Below are 21,928 nucleotides of genomic sequence, written 5' to 3'. Positions count from 1 at the left end.
TTAGTGATCAAGAAGTTTCACTCAGCCAAATAGGAAAAAATACTACTTTCTTATACTTAAGGTGGTACTTTCCTCAAGTATGTGCAATCTGTTCCTATGCATAAGCTTTTCTGCATTCATCCTTTGCAAATCTCTTTGAGGGCTGCCCATAATGGTGAAATTTAAAAGGATCTTGATATTATTTTCATTACAAACTCAATCTGGTACTGCTGCTGTGCAAAGCTTTTTTCACAGTCCTATGTATCACAAAGTATCACAGAAAGTATTTCTGCAACACCCACAGACAGCCTGGCATAAAGGTCATAATTTGACAGTCCCAGTATTCTATACAAGTAGCTCTGAATATCTGCAGCTAATATCCGGCCTCCTCGGACTGGAGCATTTCCCCAGTTCTTTATTCCATCTTCATGGAGACCAGGTGGCTTAATTAGACTTTTGGTAAGACAACAGAGATCAACTAAAGAAGACAGGTTCACAGGCTACCTGCACTGGGTTTAATCCCCATACACACACACACACACACACACGCACACTGCAGAGGAATTACTCAGCAGCATTGCAATGGGTGCTTGGTCTGTGTGGCTGTGTGCACACAAGTTTATATGCAATAAAGACAATAGCTAGAGTGAAATTTCAACCCCACTGGGACAAACTTCAGTAAGATCAATATTTAAACACTAAGTGCTTAATCCTGCTAATGGTAAAATCTCTGGCTTATTGTGATTTACTTTTGGGAGATTTGCTCCCATTAAAGATTATTTTGTGTCTCTATTTTCCTACAGTTTCCAAAGCAGATGTAAAGGCATAACAAAATAAAACTAATCTCCTAGGAGTTAAATCAACTTTATAATTTAACTTACCAAAGTCAATATCAAGTAATGCTGCATTTGCTCCTTCAACAAGAATTTTCTTTGGGGAGCCATGAAGAGCTTCATACATAAAATAGACACCATCTCGAACCATGGGTCTTATTTTTTCAGCATACCCCTGCAAATTTGATTATAAATGTCAGCTTCCCCAAATAATGCTAGCTGAATGGCTAGAAGCAGAGAACATTGTGATCACTTTTGAAATAGGGAACATGCAGATAACCTTAATATGCCAGCTTCATTAACTGTATTTTGCCTGAAAAATAAAACAATTAGCTCATATTCCATTAAAAAACAAATGAAGGTATTCAATCACTCACATAGAACACGACTTGTTATTAGAATGCCATAATTTCTGTACCATTTCTATTCACAGAGATGATGTATACCTATCTCATTTTGTTTATCGACTACAGTCTAGACATACTAAGGAATATATAGATGAGACTAGGACTTAGAAATAATGCAAGCTCCAAAAGAAAAGAATTACTATGTCCAGATATTTAAAAATATCTTTAAAGGTAAGGTGTTGGCTCTGAACAAGTACCAGACAGACCTTGTGAAAGAAAAGAGATTATTTTTTAGCATACTCTTTTCTTACATATTCATGAAGATGTTTTACCAATGACTATTCTGAACTTATTTATAAGAAGATATTCTTATAACACCATCTTCTTATATCACAGCTTCCACAAACAATTCTTCAATAAGCTCAGACAGCCTAGAATTCAGTTGTGGCTCAAATTAGACTTCTAACTGCAGGTGTCACCTTGGGTTCTCTTTACTACTTTAATACAAAACAGTTATCTTAGATTGAAAAAGTAAAACATTACATGAGACTAATAATTATATCAAGCATAACATCTATTTAATGCCCATACTAAGATAACATTCTACTACAAAACATATCTACTGCTATTAAAAGGTTTTGTAATAATGACAATATGTATTTCCTTAATATATGTGGTTTTTCATTTTAATTAATTAATTATTTTAATAAGAAATAGTTCAGGTATACCTTCTGTTTACATTTTTCGATTAAAATAAATATTAATTTTTTCCATTGTACTTTTCCTGACACTGAATAAACATTACAAATGTTAAGTCCTTACCTTTAGCTTTTTCAATTGTCCTTCTATATCTACGTCCAGCGTGGGAAACATTGACTTGTACTGCTGTGCCAGATTTTTGAATCTGTAAAACATCGACATGATTTCTATAAAGAACATTCCTTGACAAGCTCAGGAAGTGTGGGTTAGATGAGTGGACAGTGAGGTGGATTGAGAACTGGCTGAATGGCAGAGCTCAGAGGGTTGTGATCAGTGGCACAGAGTCTAGTTGGAGGCCTGTAGCTAGCGGTGTCCCCCAGGGGTCAGTCCTGGGTCCAGTCTTGTTCAACTTCTTCATCAGTGACCTGCATGAAGGCACAGAGTGCACCCGCAGCAAGTTTACTGATGATCCAAAACTGGGAGGAGTGGCTGATACACCAGAGGGCTGTGCTGCCATTCAGAGAGACCTGGACAGGCTGGAGAGGTGGGCGGAGAGGAACCTCATGAAGTTCAACAAAGGGAAGTGCAGGGTCCTGCACCTGGGGAGGAATAACCCCATGCACCAGTACAGGTTGGGGGTTGACCTGCTGGAAAGCAGCTCTGCCGAGAAGGACCTGGGAGTGCTGCTGGACACCAAGTTAAGCATGAGGCAGCAATGTGCCCTTGTGGCCAAGAAGGCCAATGGTATCCCGGGGTGCATCAGGAAGAGTGTTGCCAGCAGGTCGAGGGAGGTGATTCTCCCCCTCTACTCAGCCCTGGTGAGGCCACATCTGGAGTACTGCATCCAGTTCTGGGCTCCCCAGCACAAGAGGGATGTGGCACTACTGGAGCAAGTCCAGCGAAGGGCCACAAAGATGATTAGGGGACTGGAGCATCTCTCTTATGAGGAAAGGCTGAGAGAGCTGGGCCTGTTTAGCTTGGAGAAGAGAAGGCTGAGAGGAGATCTTATCAACGTGTACAAGTATCTGAAGGGAGGGTGTCGAGAGGATGGAGCCAGACTCTTTTCAGTGGTGCCCAGCGACAGGACGCGAGGAAATGGGCACAAACTGAAACACAGACAGTTCCATCTGAACATGAGGAAAAACTTTTTCACTGTGAGGGTGACAGAGCACTGGAACAGGTTGCCCAGAGAGGTGGTGGAGTCTCCTTCTCTGGAGATATTCAAAACGCGCTGGACGTGATCCTGTGCAATGTGCTCTAGGTGACCCTGCTTGAGAGGGGGGTTGGACTAGATGATCTCCAGAGGTCCCTTCCAACCTCAACCATTCTGTGATTCTGTGAGTTTGGCGAGAACTCAGTTTATATTATACAGTGCATATCCTGACAGCTATAAAGAGAAAGTACACAGAACTTTGATATCTCAGTCAGAGCATTTCCCAATGTACAAAATTTCATTTTAAATGACGACAGACCATATGAAGTACAGGAAATAGCCACACATTCTTTCCAATTTTCTTCTCCTTCTAGAAGATTTATACACAAAATTCTTATGCAAATTTAAAAACATCTCCTTAAAAAGCAAACCTGTTATCCAAAATGTATTACTCTTTAATATATTACTGAGTGAAAATAGTTGTACCTTGAAGAAAATTCATCAAAGTCGGAAAGGAGGTCACAAATTCGAAGACCTGTTCGTGCAGCTTTGGAAGAATATGTTGGTCCAATCCCTTTCTTTGTTGTGCCAATACTAATTAAAAAGAAGCCCCAAAACAAATAAACATATGCAAAAATATGCTTTATGCTAAGTAATTTTATTAAAACTCTTCAATGTGCTATATATTGGGCAGGAGTTCTGAGACAATTAAAAAAACCCACTAAAGCTCTATAATTTTTATTAATAAATATACGTCAGTTTTTATGCTTCAGCAGATTTGCACAAATATTGCTAACATTCACGGTATGCAGTAAAGGATTAAGCCTTGGGTTAGGCTGAGACAAGCTTAGTTGAGAGTAATTGTGTATATACATATATTATACAGTAATGATGATTACTATGCTATACTGTAGTACTTCCACGTCCTTCATAAAAAACAACAGGAACAAAATGTAATTCTCACATTTTCACAGTTGCAGCACCATGTAAACATTGTAAACAATAACCAGTTTTGTGAGTGATCAGACAGATGAAACGGGGGTTTCCTATAGCTTTGAATCTTGTAGCTGAGTCTTTTTTGTTTACTATGATTCAAACTCCAGTTGAAGCTTTATTCATACCATCTCTATCCCTATGAGCTCTTACTGCAGCCTTTACCTTGATGAGGATAGAAACAGAGCTCTTTCCCTACTCATATGCCTATTTTCACATGCATTTTAGAAATATAGTCATTTTGAGATCTCTACTTGTCTTAAATTTGGTTGAAATTGTCCAACAGGATCAAAAATTGATAGGAAACTAACAGAAAAGTAGACAAATGTATTCACATAAACCTCTGTTCTTTCAGAAGTCATAATAATAAAGTATGCTAAGTTACATAGTGTGCTAATATATAACATTTAAATTAAAATAGAAACTAATATCACCATGAAGAGTAACTGAATAAGCAATAAATGGCTACCAGTACAGAACCTAATCCTGCCAACACTTCAGGCACAATTCAGGAAAGCATCACTATTCTGATAAAAACTGAATTGGAAGCATCGTTTTATTGGAAATGAAATTTGAGGATTTAATAGGAATTTCAAGATGCCTGTGTGTGGTGCAGAGAACTGGAAAATGGAAATACGGAAGAGTTCTGATCCTGCCTTCAGTAATACCTCAAGAGCTTTTTCACTAACATAAGCAGGAGCAGAAAAAAGCCACAGAATTAATAACAACAGCAAGCCTTTTTACAGACATATTATATTTCTGTTTTCCAAAGTAATATCCATTTTTCAATTTTGCATAGTTATTAATGAAATTAAGATGCTGAAAATATTTACTTTTTTCCTTCTTGTGCTTGACGTTGTACTTCCTGGAGCCCATCTACTGCCTGGTGAAAGTCAAACACTGCAACAGAAAGCCCAGATGACACAATGGGAGACCAAAGGAGAAAGGAGAAGAACATTCTTCTTGAAATCACGGACATCTATAATTTCAAGACTAAACGCACAGCCTTTGTTATTACTGGTAGTGCATAGGCCTTCTCACGTTAAAACAGAGTTAGTACTGCTTAAAACTCTGTGAAAACATGTAAAACGTCATTCTTTAGAGGGTACAAAATCCAATATTATTTTTCAGCTACATAACTTAGAAAGAAACCCTATTAGATCAAACACGACTGCTTTACAGGATAATGTAGTTTAGCAGCCTGAGCTAAGCTATCATTTGTGAATTTTCTTCCCCCTTCAATCATCACTTACCTATATGTGCTCTATCTGATATAACAAGTCTTTTCTCCCAATCTTTTAAACCTGTCAGAAGATATAAAGAAAAGTGTTCTGATTTCAGCTGCTTTGACTGGTCAAACTTGGAGATTTACTTTTAGTTTTTCTATATTTTTCTTCTAGTTTCTATAGCTTCTTGTTAAGAATACTGTAGACAAAATGGATAAAACATAGGTGAATATCAAACTTTGGCAATGTTTTTGATAATAAACTTTTTTCATTTTTATTGTTTTCAGCTTTCTCCTTTTGTTATGGAGTTTTTCTTTACAGTGACAGAATGATATGGTTCACATACATTTCTTATAAATTGAACAAGATGAATCCTTTCTTTTTTTAAGGAAATAAGATTCTTGCTTAATTATTAATGTGATAAATCACTTAAGCTCTGTTTGTATCTCAGAAAGTATAGAATTTACATATAGAAACACAGAACAATTTAAGTTTGAAGGGACATCAGTAGGTTATCTGGTCCAAATCCTTGCTCAAAGCAGGGCTAACAGAGTTTATCTTTGGGCACAGAAACTGGGACAAAGAAACTCTGAGTTAAATCTTCACCTTTGAGATCAAGGGAAGCTTTGCCATAAACATCAGGATTTTATCTTCTAGCTAATGTGGTAGCAAAATGTCATAAAATCCATTAAATTTCATGAAAACATTGCTTTTGAAAATCTGTCTAAAGGCTACAAAACAATTTAATATTTTTAATACCTTTTGCTTCATTACTTAAAATCCAGAATGTTATTGTGCTGAATATTTATTGTCAGAAAAGAAGGTTTAAAAAAGCCCTTAAATTAGGTGCCATTATAAGGAAAGGTTAAAAATTGCTCGATACAAACCTTTCTTTTCATTCTTTTCAGCTTCTTCAAACAAGCCTGGTAAATGGATAACCACTCCATTACCTTTGGGAACATAAATGATTTATTTTAAAGCAAGAAGTAAAATACCCATTCTTAGCACGTAATGCCTTTAAACACTTGCTGTCTGCAATCTTATTAAAAAAAGTAAGACTAGGTTTCTCACATTTCCCACGAAGTGCTCTTGAGAACTTTTACAGATAAATCTTCATTTTGGGTAAATAGCTACAAGCCTGCTGAAATCAGAAATATAGAACTTGCTTATTTCAGATTCGAGTGTAGGGCCTGCTCCAAAGTCAGCAGAAGTAAGTGGATCCTTTTATTTTATTGTGGTGGACTTTGCACCAGGCCTTTAGTCTCAGCTGTTCACTGGTGAAAGCTCAAAGAAATCAGTGGCCTTACAACACTGGCAAGTCTGGGTTATAGTATTTTTCTTCTGTATTCACCTATTTTTTAAACTTAGCTCAAAATTGTGCTGTAATACATCAGCAATGCTTTCTCCCTACTACTGAACTACAATTTAAAATCCACAAGGAATACACAGCATACTGATGAGATGTGGAAGATTAGATGTAGTGGGCTGAAAACAGCTGCTACTTCCTTCTTGGGAACATCAGAAATACCCGCAACAGTTTCTTGCAGCCTAAATTTAGGATAACTTACTTCTATTCCTTGCTAATTGACAGAAGAGTAAATTGGAAAGCAAGACAATACACAATATTTATCAGAAAAAAAATCCAAAATTGTTTCATATATTTCAATCATCTATTTGGAAATCACCAAATGGAACAAAAGTGGAACTAGAGATCTGAGACTCAGTAAAGCTTACATTCATTTCTTGCATATTCTGTAAAAAATTTTTCTTTCAGAAAGCATCCTAATTTTGGACAAGTATAACATTTCAGTTTGCCTATCACTTAAATACACTCTTAATGCCCAGTGCCAAATTTTCAAACTCAGATACATAATTAGGACAAAAGAGCATAGATTATTGAAATACCACAAGCAATTTCTTTGAGGAGAAATAGACTTACCAAACTTGGGGTAAAACCTATGCATCCATTTATTTATATTTTAGACCAGCCTTGCGAAAGGTGCAGTTTATACTAGAGATAATCTTTATTCATAAAAAGGCTAAGTAAAACCTTAGGAATTTAGACTTGCAATGTCCAGTAAGGAATGCAAACTTTTTTACGATGCCATTTGCAACCTGATGTTATGATACAAATATTACAGTAAAATATGACATTAGCTTAAAGAGCTGGTAAAGTGAGCAAAAAGAGAGAAACTGAAGGATGACCTTCCAAGCAGATCCTTGCATCTTAGGGCCTATTTCTGGAAAGTCAGGAAAGAAAAGCTAGAGTTATACAGTATTATTTTTTTAGTCTAAGTGCTAGTTTTTGTGTCCTCAAAGTAGAGTATTCATATTTCTGAATGTATAAAAGGAATGTGCAAGTAGAGGGCAGGATTCAAACTTGTATTGTGAAGTATAACAAGAAAGACCAAGATGAAAAGAGGGGTCTTACTTTCATTTTTCTAGTAAGAGACTAAAATGACACTGAATGTAGAATAACTCTTCACTTTAAAGCAGTGGTGAAACAAAAGTCAAACAGCTGAAGCTAAAGCAAATCCTACTGACAATTATCTGTAAGTTTTCCTTTGCTTGCTTTTGCAGTTGCAGCTACCCACCACATTATTTCCTCTAGTAAGTACAGAATGTGTCTTACCAATAAAAGAAATGGCCTTTGGATTAATTATGCCACTAGGAAATAGGTGGAAATCATATTCTTTCCCATCAACAACCACAGTATGGCCTGCGTTATTCCCACCCTGCAACAGAAAGAAACACAAGATTAATGGACTTACATCACCACTTCAAACTCTCAGCAAATGATTTGGCAAGGTAATCTTTTTTATTCATGCTTTCATGTCTTAGGTCACTGTTTTCTCCACCTTATTATAGTTTCTTGATACACTGCAGTATTGTAAAAAGGGCTTAGACAGGACAATATGGCCCGAAGATTTCAGCAGCACTGTGTAGGATTGGGAAGCAGGTTAATACCATGAAGCTAAGGCAGGACTGAGGCAGAGCAAATGCATAGTGGCAGAGGGAACTAAAAAAGATCTGAAGTGTTCTGGCAACAAAACTTAACGTAACTACCAACCATGAAGCAGTGCCTCATGTGCCTACACAGTCCCGTCCTTTTCAAGCATCTTCTGTGCATTGTGATGTCTTTGGGGTAAGCCTACAACACCCAATATCTTCCTTTGAGTGGAAGCTCTTCCTGCCCACCCACAAAATGGTTAATGCTTCTCTGGGTGTTCAAGATGGATGGTCTTTATAAAGTTGGGAGCACGTGTAGCCTTTGTAGCTTCACAGAATCTCCCAGTCAAGGGAGGATCTTCCCAGTCAACAACAGCAAAAATTCAACAACTTTTATAGAGTCTGCTGGAATTCACACCTTGTATGATCATCTACCAAACCTAAGAGTGGAGCTGGTATTTTCCTCAAGAAATTGATCTTTCCAAAAGGTCTTTAAGAGAGGACGATGAGACAACAGGCAAGCTTGTAAAGAGGTGGATAAATCAAGGTTATGAATTGATTGAAACAGGAACAGCAAAGAGGCTTAAAAATTAAAGAACCAGTTTTCTGGATGTAGATGTTTTGCAGTGACAAAACTTTTTCTTCTACTGATAAGGTTGGAGAAACCTGACACCTATCTGCTTTGGTGTTACAGGCCTTCTATTTTCTAAAAAGGATTACAAATCTTAGTGAATTTGATATGAAGTCTGAATGATGTAGACACGTCTGGAATGGTGGAATCTACTGAAATAAGAACTGAGATTGTGACTGGAAATGGTAATTTGCAAACAACGAAGAGCTTTGCCTGGATGAGCAGAGTTGTTATATGCAAACTCTGCTAGAAAGGATACCTAGCCATAACAACTGATAATATAACACATTATTTCAGAGTTTCATTTAATTGTTTGCATGTAATACACAAGAAAACAACAACTGATGTTCCTTTCAAAATGTGGATATATGCTGAAACTTCTAGTCACAACATAAAGCAAATAAAAGATGTAGGTTATGAAAAGCTCGATTTTTTTTTTTTTTTAAAGCAGAGGGATGGAAGGAAACATTAAGAAATATGCCTTTAAATATGACAAAAGTAATTATGAACTTTTGGAAGCTTAGAGCTCAACAATGATGTTTAGAAAGATAAGCTGCTACAGAAGGACTGATTACAAATTGTAACAGACATATCTCAGCACATAGAAAATTCAGGCATGCACAAATTTCATTTGATTTAGGAAACTGCTGGATAGGTGATCATTTGGCTGGAAAGGACTCCCAAGTGTCTTGCTAATGAAGAGTTATAACTTGTCTGGAGAATACTGAAAAAAGCAAAACCTTCTTGGGTATTTAGCTTGCCTCTCTGATATAATAAGCTGGTTGTAAGAATCGGGATTTAGTTAAAGGTACCAAACTATCTTGCAGGCTAAAAAATCATGCAGGAGACTCCTCTACATGATATTTAAGAGGTCAGGGATTGGATGGACTGCAATGGTTGAAACACTAGCTTATTTTATTATAGAAATATAGGGCTTGGGAAAGAGACTACATAACTTCTGCTTCTGAGACAGTTAGCTTTCCTATTCTGCTTGCCTATACAAGATGAATGACAAATTTAAAAGAATGAACTCCATCTGGCTTAACAGTCTCTACTACAAACACCAATTTTCACATTTCCTGAAAAAATGGGGAACCAGGCTCCTTCAAAGTAGTAGTTGTCGCTAATACTATAGTTATACTCTGCTTTTATTAATCAACGGGAATATGAATAAGAGATCAGACTTGAGGACTCACAATTTGAGATAATACCACTCCTAAATTACAGTCAGCAGTGTCTTCTTGTATGCTAAAATTTTAGAAGTTGGGATATACCAGGGTGTGAGTGCTTATAAAAGACAGTTTATGATTTCCAAACGTTTCTTGAACAACTCATATCCAAACAAACGCTGTCCCTTTCTTTAGCAAATCCTTAAAAAGGGGCATTAATTTAAAGTCCTTAGCAGCACTGAAAGCTGGCATACATCATAAAACAACAACAACAAAAAAAAACTGAAGCACAGAAATATCAGCAGGTATCATGCAGCCTGTATTTGCTAAAATTTTGGAATAACTTTCAGTCCCGCTGGACAGATAACTTAAACCAAGAATTCAGTGACAGATCTTACCAAATAGCACTTTTCAAATTTAAAGCTAGTGTTGACAGCTCTGGAACTGCTTTTATATGCTACCCTTGTTGGTCTGTGTTTCCTAAAACAGTGTTTTCTGAGTATATTTTTACAACTGAATTTATTAAATTTCTACTAATATAATTAAAATGGTAATGGAATATTGAATAGCCCCAAAGATATGATCAAACATGCAAAACATACATCTGGGCTGATGGGCTGCTTTATTTATTACCTGGTCATCTTCATGAAATACATTTCTCAAGTTCAGCTTCATAGATAATTTAGCAGCATATTAGCAGTCAGATACCTCAGATGTCACAGATATCTTTTTCTGTGCTAATCTTACCTAATTTCTGAGAGTCAACATAGGGTTTATATGAGCCATTTCTTTTGCTAACAAAGTACAAATGAAGCCCAAAGGCTGAGGGCCATATAAAGTATTGAAATGCATTTCCAGAGAGATACCTGAATGAAATATCAATTCTTGAATGCTCTGAGCTTTGGCTCTGACAGGGAATAGATATCCACATCTCAACTTAGATCAGTGAGACAACTGTACATTCTGTATGCTTGCAGCATTCATCTCTTTAATTAAATATATCTTGGTAACCTTTGTTGGTAATAGTAGGTACTTATTTTCTAAAGTGGACATATGTAGCACAATTTGATTCTAAGGCTGTAACAAACCTCATGTTGCTCCAACTAAACATACTGCTGGAGGCAAAAATCAGAACTGAATCTAATTAGTCCCCAATTCAAAAGAACAGGAGAATTTACAAGGACAGCTACTCAACCCCCAGCATGATTAGGAAAGGGGGGAATTGGCTCAGACCAAATGCAACGTTTCAAGATTTTTGCTTAGAGTGGGATCACCTTTCAAATGATGGCTTGAGGTGAGCAGAGACCCATCCACAGCCTTGGATGTGGGCCTGCATTTGGTAGGAATGCTAAACATATTGGCTAAGTCTCATGGCTGTAACATTGCTAGAAGCTCTTCAATCAAGTCAGGGGCCATGTGATCAGCCACCATGTGGAAAGGAGATATTTGACAGCGAGAGACAGGATCAGTTAGCCTCAAACAGTTACAGAAAAGATGCTGCCCCTTAGCAGGAGAGAAGGAGAATTTCTCATTTATGTTCTCTCAGGCTGGATGGGCCTGATTACACTCATTTTTGTGTAGTTTGCCACTCTTTTGCATTTGATACATTAGATGAATATACCACATTAGCTTGCATGGGCTTAATCCGATTACATGATGGAAGATGGAGAAAACTATCTGGGATACCGCAACCTTGTAAACTCTTTCTCTTCTCAAATGGTATTTCATTAAAGCCGTGTCAGCACTAATGTACACAGTGACAGAGTTTTGTAGACTCTCAGGATGCTTCCACTTGGACCAAGAAGTTTTTGGTTTCTTTGCTTGGCCCTTGCTTCAAATGCAGCCTCTGCATAAAGAGCTTCCATTTAATATCCAGGCCCAGCTCACAGCATTTCTGCTGTGCCTCATAGCACTGTCCACTGATCTACCTGATTTTGATAAATGTATTTTCCATCATTTGCACTCTTCCAGGCCTCTAAAAATCATACTTGTCTTCTTCAGCAGTTACTTTTTTTAGTACAGTGGTTTATTTATAATATGCTTTTCCAACCTTTTGAAGTGGTGATCTTTTTGTGATAATTGATTCTCGCATCTCAAAGCTCTATAGTACGTGGACATAAACATTGTATCAGTACAATACATTGAGAAGCTATCACATCTTAAAAGTGTTAACTGTATGCATGTATAAATACTATCTTTCAAGGAATTAATAGTTATTATGAATAGGTTGGCAGAGAGGAACATGCAGTCTAATTTTTTTTTTTAGTAGTACTTGCAAAAACCACCATGCAACAAATCCATCCAAATACACACACACACACACTTTTACTATTCTTTGAAGGTGAAACCTCCCAAGGCAGAAACAAAAAGTTTCCATTCAGAGCCATAATGACATTGTTCAGCACCTGCAGCAGGAACTATTTGCCCCCATTTAATCTCATGCTACACATGTTTGAATAGGGGTGAAGTGTATCCTGATGCTCAGACACATCTCTGCCTCCTCCAAACAGCCAGGCAGCGTGCAACAGATTGCAATCTGTATATGCTGGGTTTTGCCTATGGACTCAGCTGTGTGTGTATGTGCACTTACGTATGGCTTTTCTGGGCTGCTGGGCACAGGTGATGGGAGAAGCGTTTCCAGACACAGTGCTGGCTTCTACTGGTTACTGCACTGCTTTGCTTTCAAGGTCTTTCATTTACTCAATGCTCCCCAGAATGCCTGGGCATAACTTGATTAACAAACTAGATTGGTATGAAAATCACCACAGCATATATTAAATGCCCTAAAACCTGACTGATAGCTTCAAAATGTAACTGTAACCAGAGGATGAACATCAAGCAGGTATGTTTCTGACAGTTCCCAGTAGTGATCAGTTCTCAACCTCTGCTAGTTAACAATGTTAATCAATGTCATGGGAAAAATAGAAACTCATTACTGAAGATTTGCAGCTGACATAAATATTGTTTGAGTGGTAAACCACCAGTACACAGCAACCCGAGCTCCACAGTCAATTGGTATGAGCAAAGAATGTATAATATGTTATGACATTTAAAACAAATAACTTAGAAACAAAAAGGTAGGTCAAATTTTGGATGGGAGCTCTCTATGCTAGGAAGTATATAGAGGTCCCTGAACACAGTTACAGGATATTGGCTTACATGCCTAATATGATCCTTGTATGTATAAATGGGAATATCAAGTAGGAGTACAGAGATTGTATTACCTCTCCTTTTGGCAGTGGTGCAACTGCTACTAGAATACTGTGTCCTTGGTAGTCAGACAAGATAACAAAATGATCCCTTCTGGCATTATAATCTACGGATCTATAACCTATGAATTAGAATGGCAGCTACAACATAACAATTTGGGGAAGTTGGGATCTGAAAACACATTCTATGATTCATGGCCACCTCTTTTAATAAAATGTATCCCAGCTCTACCAATTCTACCAGCAGTTTTTGGCATGTAACTGCATCTGCAGGCCAAACACCTTTTATTATACTATGAAACATACTATAAAATACTTCCATCTTCTTATCTGGATTGAGCATTTTTCCTGCATTTATAGTATTTCATACTTGATTCTGAATAAATAAGAACACCATTAAATAAGTTCTCCTCTTTCTTCTTTTGCTTTAAAATTTAATTAAATGATGGCTACTTCTAATTTAGATTAGTAATTTCCTGGAGTTGACTTGAATAAATGTAGCTAAAGTGTTGTCAGTATAACTGGCTTTTACATGAATTTTAGAGTAGTACAAATCTACTGACTTTCACAGTATTTCTCTTATTTATACTACGGTAAATCAGTTTAGACTGTCAATGGTTTAAAAACAAACAAACAAAAAAACCCCCAAACCAGACAAATATAATGCATTAAGTGCTTTGAACACTCAGACCCTTACAAAAAAAAAATCACGTGCTTATGAAAGCTTTTGTTAGAAGACTGGAAGTGCTGTACCTTCAGGCTGGGAGGCTGCTGCCCCAAGCACTTGCTCCAATTTCCTTTGCTAGAAGTTTTTCTTACCTAATTTCTTCCAGTTTAAGTATGACCTATAGCCCCCAACTCAGCTCCAAGAAACTGAACTATATATATATATATTTTTTAAAACACAAATCATTGGAAAGAGCTGGGTTAGGAAATAATCAGAAATATACTTAGACTAGAAGAACTCCAGGAGCAGTGATTTTTAGAACTACAGTAGTGACGAGGAACTGGAGCGAGTTGCAAGTATTTACCTCCTGACACAGAGCAGCCGAATCTAGTTTGTCTCACTCTTCAAGGGTTATATTTGCAACATTAGTTCTGAATAGGAACAATGCTGTATATAACAGATATGTCTGATTCTCATATCTGTTCTGCTGTGTCCTTTCTCACTGTCTAATAAGAGTAACAAAATCCACCTCACTAATTACAATACTGATCTTTTCAGAAACTCCTAATTCCCATGAAAAGAGACCTTCTACAGCCTAAGGAGATAACCACTATGATTATGAATAAAAGTACTCTTCAGAAGAGCTGAGCAAAGTCTTTGACCTTTTAAAGAAATATGCAAAGTATTTCTAATGTAAAAACCTAAACTGTAGATCAGTCATATTTTACATTAGTAATGTAATATTATTAAAAATGAAAATGGACCCTAACATCTAGGCAGACCTAGAACTTCCTAAATATTTGAAAAATGAACTTGAAAAGCCACCTCTAATTCCACTGTGGTTCTAAACAGCAGTCAGTGTGGGCAGACTAGACACTCCTAACCTTTAGTTATTTTCTGTCAAATTAAATGTAAGTTTTTGTCAAACCATGTAAAAGTTCTACTATAAAAGACCACTACAACAATAAAACACACATTGAACTCCAGCAGATGATGCCAAGAAAATAATTAATTCAAAGTATATTGATACAAAATGCTATACTGGACAAAGCCTTCTGATTAAGGTTAGCAGAATCCCTAAAATAAAGGAAGTCAAACATAAACAGCCTATAGATGTCAGCTCATTTTTAGTCCTCTCTTTTGAAGATGTGTAGTCATGTCCCTGTGGGAAGCAATGTGATCCAAGGATATGAACATAACTTCTCTTATATCTGTAAAGAAGTTCATGACAAACAAGTTAGCTTGCGAGTTACAGCAGGAATGAAACAGAACAGATGTCATTTGATCTTAATTTCCAGCTGATTTCTTTTGATGCTTCTGTAGGATAATAAATTCATTAGGTTTTATAAATGGGATTGGAAATTAAGCTTGCTTTCTTGTAGAGATTTCGAAACTTTAAACCTGACCTTCTCATACAGTATTTATAATCCTGATGGCCCTGAGATGATCTTGCTGATATCCAAAGGAGAGGCTAGTTTAAAATAGCAATCAGTGTCACCATGTGGTTCTAAATCCTAAAACGATACAGTGTAGCATGTAAGCATGTATGAGCAAAATGAAAATAAAATTTAGGGTAAGATGCCTTTAAGTGATAGATGGCTACAGAAGGGTTTTGATTTGGAAGGGATGGATTTCTTTACTGTAACTAAAGAAACCAATGCTCATGCTCAACAAACCATCTCCCTTCTGTACTGAACAGCAAAATAAAACCTACTGGCTATATGCAGGGAGGCTTAAAAAATTACTTACAAAACAATGTGTCTCTATGAACATGTGTGTGTGCAAACAGGATTATTGAAAAAACATTAGAGAAGAACAAAAACAACAGTTCTGTAGTCACTGCACACTGATGACTCCAAGGTCAATCTCTTCAGTGAAGATCATAAGCACTAAATGACTAGGAAATGAAAGTGTTTATATGAGTAGGAAGAAGTTATACTAAACATTATGGCCAAATCTCACCTAAAGGTGAAGAGCACATGATACAGACACACAAAAAAATAGTAGCCTACAGCCCCCTGCAGCTCCATACTCTCAGCACAGAAAACTGCCCTCATTTAATCCCAGTGCAAACAGTGCCAGCAACTCAAGATCAATAGGGCCAGTCACAACAACGTGTGCCTGCTTTGCCCTACTACATCAGCTGCGTAACAGAGGAATAAAGGAAGCATTCCTACCTCCCATCTTCACCACAGAGGACAACATTCTCTCGCCTGGTATTTCTGCCATGCCTGATTTTCATGATTTGATCGCTTGCCCACAGTATATTCCTTCACATTCCTCGATGTGCCATTTTCTAGTATCTATGGTATTTATTACAAAGTCATTAAGAAACTAAATCAAATAAATCACTGTCGCATACTATTGCCAATTTCCTTATCTGTACCCTACGGGCTTGGCACCTCCTTTCTCTCTTTCCCAGACCATTCTCTGGTTTTGCAATTATGTTTCAAACACAGAACTTTAATAGGCTTTTCTTATTGATTAACCTTTCTTAATCTTATTTGCTAACATCTACGGCATCGAGAAAATTGGTCACTCAACATCCTTGGTATACAATGATTTGGTTAAATCTCTCCTGTCCAGGTGACTGCAAACTACTCAACCAGAAGTCATCTTAATAGAAACATTCTTCTGTTACCTGTTTCAATCACCCCGGGTTTCCTTCAGTATTAACATCGATTACTATTTTTGTCCTTCTGTCTCTAAAAAAAAAAAAAAAAGAGATGATCTCTTTATAAAACTGACACCATTCTTAACTTGAAAGCAGACTGACTTGGTTACAAACACTTTTTTCAAATGTTCCCTCTATATTTAGGGAAAAATAAAAGCACATTCAGTATTACGTTTGTTAAGCTGTAAAGACCGCTTCCAGCTTCTCATCTAACAGCTATTCTTACTGCAATCACAATCTTATAATTTGGCATTTCTTCTTCAATGCTGGTTCTTAAGAGAATGCTGATAATATCAGGCAGATTGTTTCCAGACTTCCAGAAGCTCAATATCATGTGTCTGACACATCTAGTGTTGGCATAAACAGCACTAGAACAGCAGTGCCAAACCAAGGCTTGAAAGTCTTAAAACTCTTGGACTAGTCCACTGCTGCTGAATCACTGTTACTGCTTTCGGTATGAAATGAAGGCAAGACATGCATTTGTGCTGCAACTATTTTGTCAGTCTATAACTGAAATCATATCCACCACATGTAGTGATGATTATCACAGGGTCTCTACTAAGAATTTAGTAGCAGTGGTTTTTGTACCTTACACACTAAGCTTTTGGGAAATGTTTTTCTCTTTCCTGTCCTTCAAAATCTTTATAGAATTTTTTAATGGGGCATTTTCCTCCAACGTCTTTGGATGTTTTGCTGGAAAACAAAATAAAAATTTAAAAAGACTTTTTCTGTGTAAGAAAACTTCATCAGGAAGGGCAGAATTGTTTATGCTATTTACCCTTCATTACAACAGGAACTCTTAGACATTCTTGTCACACACCTATATTATGAAGGAGAGTGTCTCAAGTCATTTCCCACTCTTTGCAAGGATGCACGGCACTTCTCATACCATTTATGACAATGCATACTACTTCCTCTCCCATTCATGTCCATACAAAATGTGTACAGCAAATATTTTCAGTGGAAAATTATTAAGAATGTGTTTTATGCAGTTCCAGCTTCTCTTAAGGAAACAGCTAGAACTGACCAACCAGCTATCTTCAGTTATCTGTGAACAGTATGTTAAGCTACTATATCAATTCTGCATATGACTTTTTGGGGGAACAGATCAGGTTTATGAGGTGCCTCTGGAGGTCCATCACCTTGGTCATACTCTAAACCAGATCTGTGAAGTTATCCAGTTAAAAAACAGGTAGAAAAACAACCTGCCACAAGCTCTAGTCTTGAAGGTAGCCACACAAGAAAGTAACTTTTGACATACGGCAGTGAAGTGAGAAAAGAATGGCTGGAATGAGAGCTGTCATTGAAGAAATCACTATCTGAAATCACATTTTGAACAAGGTCAAACTTCCTCATTAATTTGATTCTATGTAACCAAATTATTTAAACTTATATTAGGACTTCTTGTTTTACAACAATATGATAGGCGATACAAAAAAGTCAACTTCCCTTTTTATGCCTGATATTCAATCAGTTAAAAGCCTTACACACACCCCTCTGTATTTAAACATCTTCAGGTGAACTCTTTGACTGTATCCTTCCCTGAAAACAGAGTAGGAATTTAAAGTATTGCATAGGACAAATGTGACAGTTCTATGCCACAATAAGGAAGAAATATTAGCCCCTTTTTCATTCTCTTTTTCTGAATGTCTTTGCTTGGTGAAAGTAAAAATTAGAGGGAAAGTGTTTTGGTTGGTCTCCATTAATAACCTAACTGGAATAAACGTAGTCAGTTACCTAACTGTCCTAAACAGTCTGCAGTCATTCATTCACTTAAAAGTACCTTTTCTGCTTGTTTATTCGGGTATGTGTTCCCATGTATCTGGTATTTTAATGAAAGTAGCCTGAAAAAAAGTTTTGCTTTGCTTAATCTATGAGAACATATGAACAAAGATCTTTTATCCTTATTGAAATAACCTCTTCATGAGGAGTGCTTGATTTTGAAGAACATACAGGTGAAGTGCTAGCCCCACTGAAATCAATTACTTCATATTTAGATTAAATTTCTAAGTTCTCATGAAGTTAAATATGTCAGTTCCTTTAATATTAAAAATGAAATGAATTATGGGACACAACATAAGTATTGAGAAAGACTGAAACATGATGAACAATTTGAGACTTCCATTCATGTGAAATCACGAATGCAGAATTTTCTTTATTTAACATATTTGGAAACTTTCCCTCTGCCTGCAAAGGATCCCTACTCCTATTTACTTACTTGCCTTTCTTTACAGTATACTGGGAAATACCATTTCATTTCCTCTGTTTCAATCTAGCTGTCACAGACTTTCTCACTAAATCCACATGCTAAAAATACTTGAGAAACGTTTATTAAAAATTACGCTTCCTTTCATAGAAATACTGGTGAATTACTATTTTTAGAAGGCTCTTGAAATTCAGATTTAGCCCTGAATTTTAATTCTATTCAGAATAGGAAAAGAGGCTCTATAAAAATGTTAGACCAAAGAGCATCCTACTGTGATGAAGAATGAATACAGATGAGACATTGTTTTAAAAGATATAAACAAGCATCCCCACTTTTAGTTATTCATTTTCTAGTGTTCTTAAGAAGTATAGCTGTTGAACAACATTTCCATAACCATCTCAAAAAATGGAGTGGACAAAACATCAGAAAAGAATCTAGTCAATCATCAGAGTCTAATACAAAAACAATTCCTGATGGAACTTTCTTCTGATGTTTTCTCTAAAGCCTCTAATAATGAGACTTTCAGTGCTTCTTGTTTAAGCAATTCTAGTTTTAATACATATTTACTAATGCAATTACCAACTATTAAAAAAGTCCCCCTCAAACTGATTATGCCTAATAAATCAATCACTTACCACTATCACACTGAAAGAACTGTAGCTATGACTTTTCAAATTCTTAGGTATATGCATACCTTTACTAACCTAACCAGATCCCTCTGAGTTCTAACAAAGGTAAAATTATATAGTGTTAGCTACCTGCATGATTGGCTTCCAAAATATGAAATACTTGATAAACAGAGATAAAAGGGATTTGAATACTTGTTATTGCCAAAGATGAAAAATATAAAGAAGAAAAGTCAAAATTAGATCAAAGAGATTTTCATTTGACTATAGCTATTTAATGTAAGCAATAAGTTTTTTACAATGCATTATTAAAATGGCATCTTTTTAGAAAGCATCCTTTAAATTGACAGGTGTGTAAAAAAAAAATGCACTGAAATATTTTAAAACAAGCTGATTTTTCATGTAAACCGTGTAACTTCTGCCACTCAAAAATAAGTCATTGTTTGCATTTCCTTTTTCAAAGGTTTTATATTCTTCCCTAAACTCTAATCCTGAAAACATTTCTGTTAAATCAGTGCATTACTAATCCTATTGTAATCTCAAGCATGTGTTCTGAGTGCAGATGACTGAGTGCATCTTTGAACGCTGTTCTGAAGAGTCCAGAGCTCTCCTAGATCCACCTGCATTCCACCCATCCCAGGTCTCAGCAGTAGGCTACAGAAAGCTGATCTGGATGTGCCTAGCAGCATATTAAGCCATCAAATGCCACACTAACAACACATTATCCCTCCCGGCCTGCTCAGGCACACACAGTGCTGTATCCTCCAAAGAGTATTCTGAGGCTGCACCTGGGCACCGTGCTTGTAAGTTAACTCCCTGGATGGACAGCAAATCTCATCTTGAAAGCAGCCTCAGGGCATCTCAAAAGATGATCGAAGAGCCACAATGACTTCTTGCAGTAGTAACATTAAACCCTTTAGGAAGCATTTGTGTGAGTGGGGCCTATATGAAGTGTTTCTCCACAGCTTAAACTTTTCAATTCTGTCTCTCCCCCCCCCCCCCCCCCGAGTGATTATAAGACCTGGTTTAAACTCCTAGCAATAAATAAATAAGTAGCTACAGTCCCAGTAATACATATTCATTAGCTAACACTTGCAGGGAAACCTCTCCCCAAGGTGATTTCAAGACCTTGGAAGTTTAACATTCCAAGTAAGAATACTTCCTCCATGCTCGAACTATTTAACGCGCATGACAATGTTTATTTACATGATATACTTAATTACACAAGTGTCCTTGGCCATATCATCTCCGATTCAAGGATATCTGGCACTTTTCACTAGCTATCATGCATTTAAAAATAAAATAAAACAAAGTAATAAATAAATTTCACATTACGTACTAACTAAGCTGAACACAAGTTAACGCAGTCACGAAGTTTACCGAAACGTTCACAGGGGCAGTTAAAAGGCACAGCGGCCCGGCGGCTCGGGTCGGCTCGGGTCAGGCCCCGGCGCGGCCCAGCCGCCATTTGACACCTGCTGCCGGCGCCCCCGCCCGGCCCGGCCCCGGGGCCCGCCCCAAGCGGCGGGATCCGGTGTCGCTCCTCGTGAAGGGTCAGCTATTTATATTTATAGTTCGGGGCTTTTTCTTCCCGAGTGGCATTTAACGTGCCGACGCGAGGCGGGGGGAGCGAGGGGCACAGCCCTTCTCCTGGCGCACGGCCGCGCCTCACCACACGCCGAGGGAGGGGGGCAAGGAGAGGAGAGGGGGAATAAGGAGCCGGGGAGGGGGCGGGCAAGAGGGGGAGAAGGAAAAAAAAAAAAAAAAGAGGAAAAAAAAAGGAAGGGGAAAGGGGAAAGAAAGGCAGACGCAGGGGAACAGGGAGAAAGCGGGTAACAACACGGCGGGGGCAGAAGGAGGGAGACCGCAGGGCTGAGGGGCAGGGAGGGAGGCGCGGGGGGGGGGGACAGGGTTGAGAGGGCAGCGGGGAGGCCGGCACCGGGCTGCGGGGGAGGCCGGGAGGTGCGGGCCGGGGGAGAGGAAGCGGCCGGGCCGAGGGGAAAGGAGAATGAAGCAGCGGGAGGGAGCACGAAAGCGGCAGCGCAAGGCGGGCAGCGCCGGCCGCGGCCCGGCACCCACCTGGCACCGGCACACAATGTCCGACTCGGTGGCCAGCAGGTCGACCACCTTGCCCTTGCCTTCGTCCCCCCACTGCGCCCCCAGCACCACGGTCACTTTGTTACCGCCCGGCTCGCTGCGCGCCCGCTTGAGCCCGCCGCCGGGGTGGCTGGTGCGGTCGTTGGACGCCCGGGTGCCCGACATGGTGGTGGTGGGAGGGTGGCTGGAGCTGTCGCCTCGCGCTCTGCCTCGCCCGCCGAGCTGAGCCCAGCCGAGCCCGGCCCAGCCCCGCCGCGCGCGCGCTGCCCGCGCCGCGCCCGCCGCCGCCCTTTAACAGCGCCGCCCGCCCGCCCCGCCGCGCCGCGCCGCGCCGCGCCGACGGGCGGGTCCGGCTGCCCCGGGCGGGCACGGGCACACACTGTGTCACTGTGACACACACACACGCGCGCGCGCGCGCGCACTGTGTCACTGTGACACACACACACACAAGTCTGAGGCGCCTGGGCCTG

General features: G+C 38.6%; 1 protein-coding gene across 2 annotated transcripts in view; it reads right to left on the bottom strand.

The window, feature by feature from the left end:
- Window positions 1-21,710, bottom strand: part of ADSS1 (adenylosuccinate synthase 1) — a 33,565-nt gene extending 11,855 nt beyond the window's left edge. The window contains exons 1-8 of one of the 2 annotated variants that reach the window (XR_001292290.2): window positions 21,441-21,710; window positions 7,863-7,965; window positions 6,118-6,180; window positions 5,258-5,308; window positions 4,838-4,904; window positions 3,498-3,605; window positions 1,982-2,063; window positions 861-987 (exon numbers count right to left, since the gene is read on the bottom strand). Coding sequence is in view for 1 of the 2 variants with exons in the window: in XM_013940822.2 (XP_013796276.1) it covers window positions 861-987; window positions 1,982-2,063; window positions 3,498-3,605; window positions 4,838-4,904; window positions 5,258-5,308; window positions 6,118-6,180; window positions 7,863-7,965; window positions 21,441-21,623 (784 nt within the window). In the remaining variant the exon portion in view is untranslated. The remainder of the gene's footprint in view (window positions 1-860; window positions 988-1,981; window positions 2,064-3,497; window positions 3,606-4,837; window positions 4,905-5,257; window positions 5,309-6,117; window positions 6,181-7,862; window positions 7,966-21,440) is intronic. The other variant, XM_013940822.2, reaches the window with a different exon arrangement.
- Window positions 21,711-21,928: the final 218 nt, after the last annotated feature.

This window comes from Apteryx mantelli, chromosome 4 (assembly GCF_036417845.1).
Source record: "Apteryx mantelli isolate bAptMan1 chromosome 4, bAptMan1.hap1, whole genome shotgun sequence".
In the NCBI taxonomy this organism is placed as follows: domain Eukaryota; kingdom Metazoa; phylum Chordata; class Aves; order Apterygiformes; family Apterygidae; genus Apteryx; species Apteryx mantelli.
Note: the sequence above shows the minus strand (reverse complement) of the source record. Positions and strands in the feature narration are given on the sequence as shown.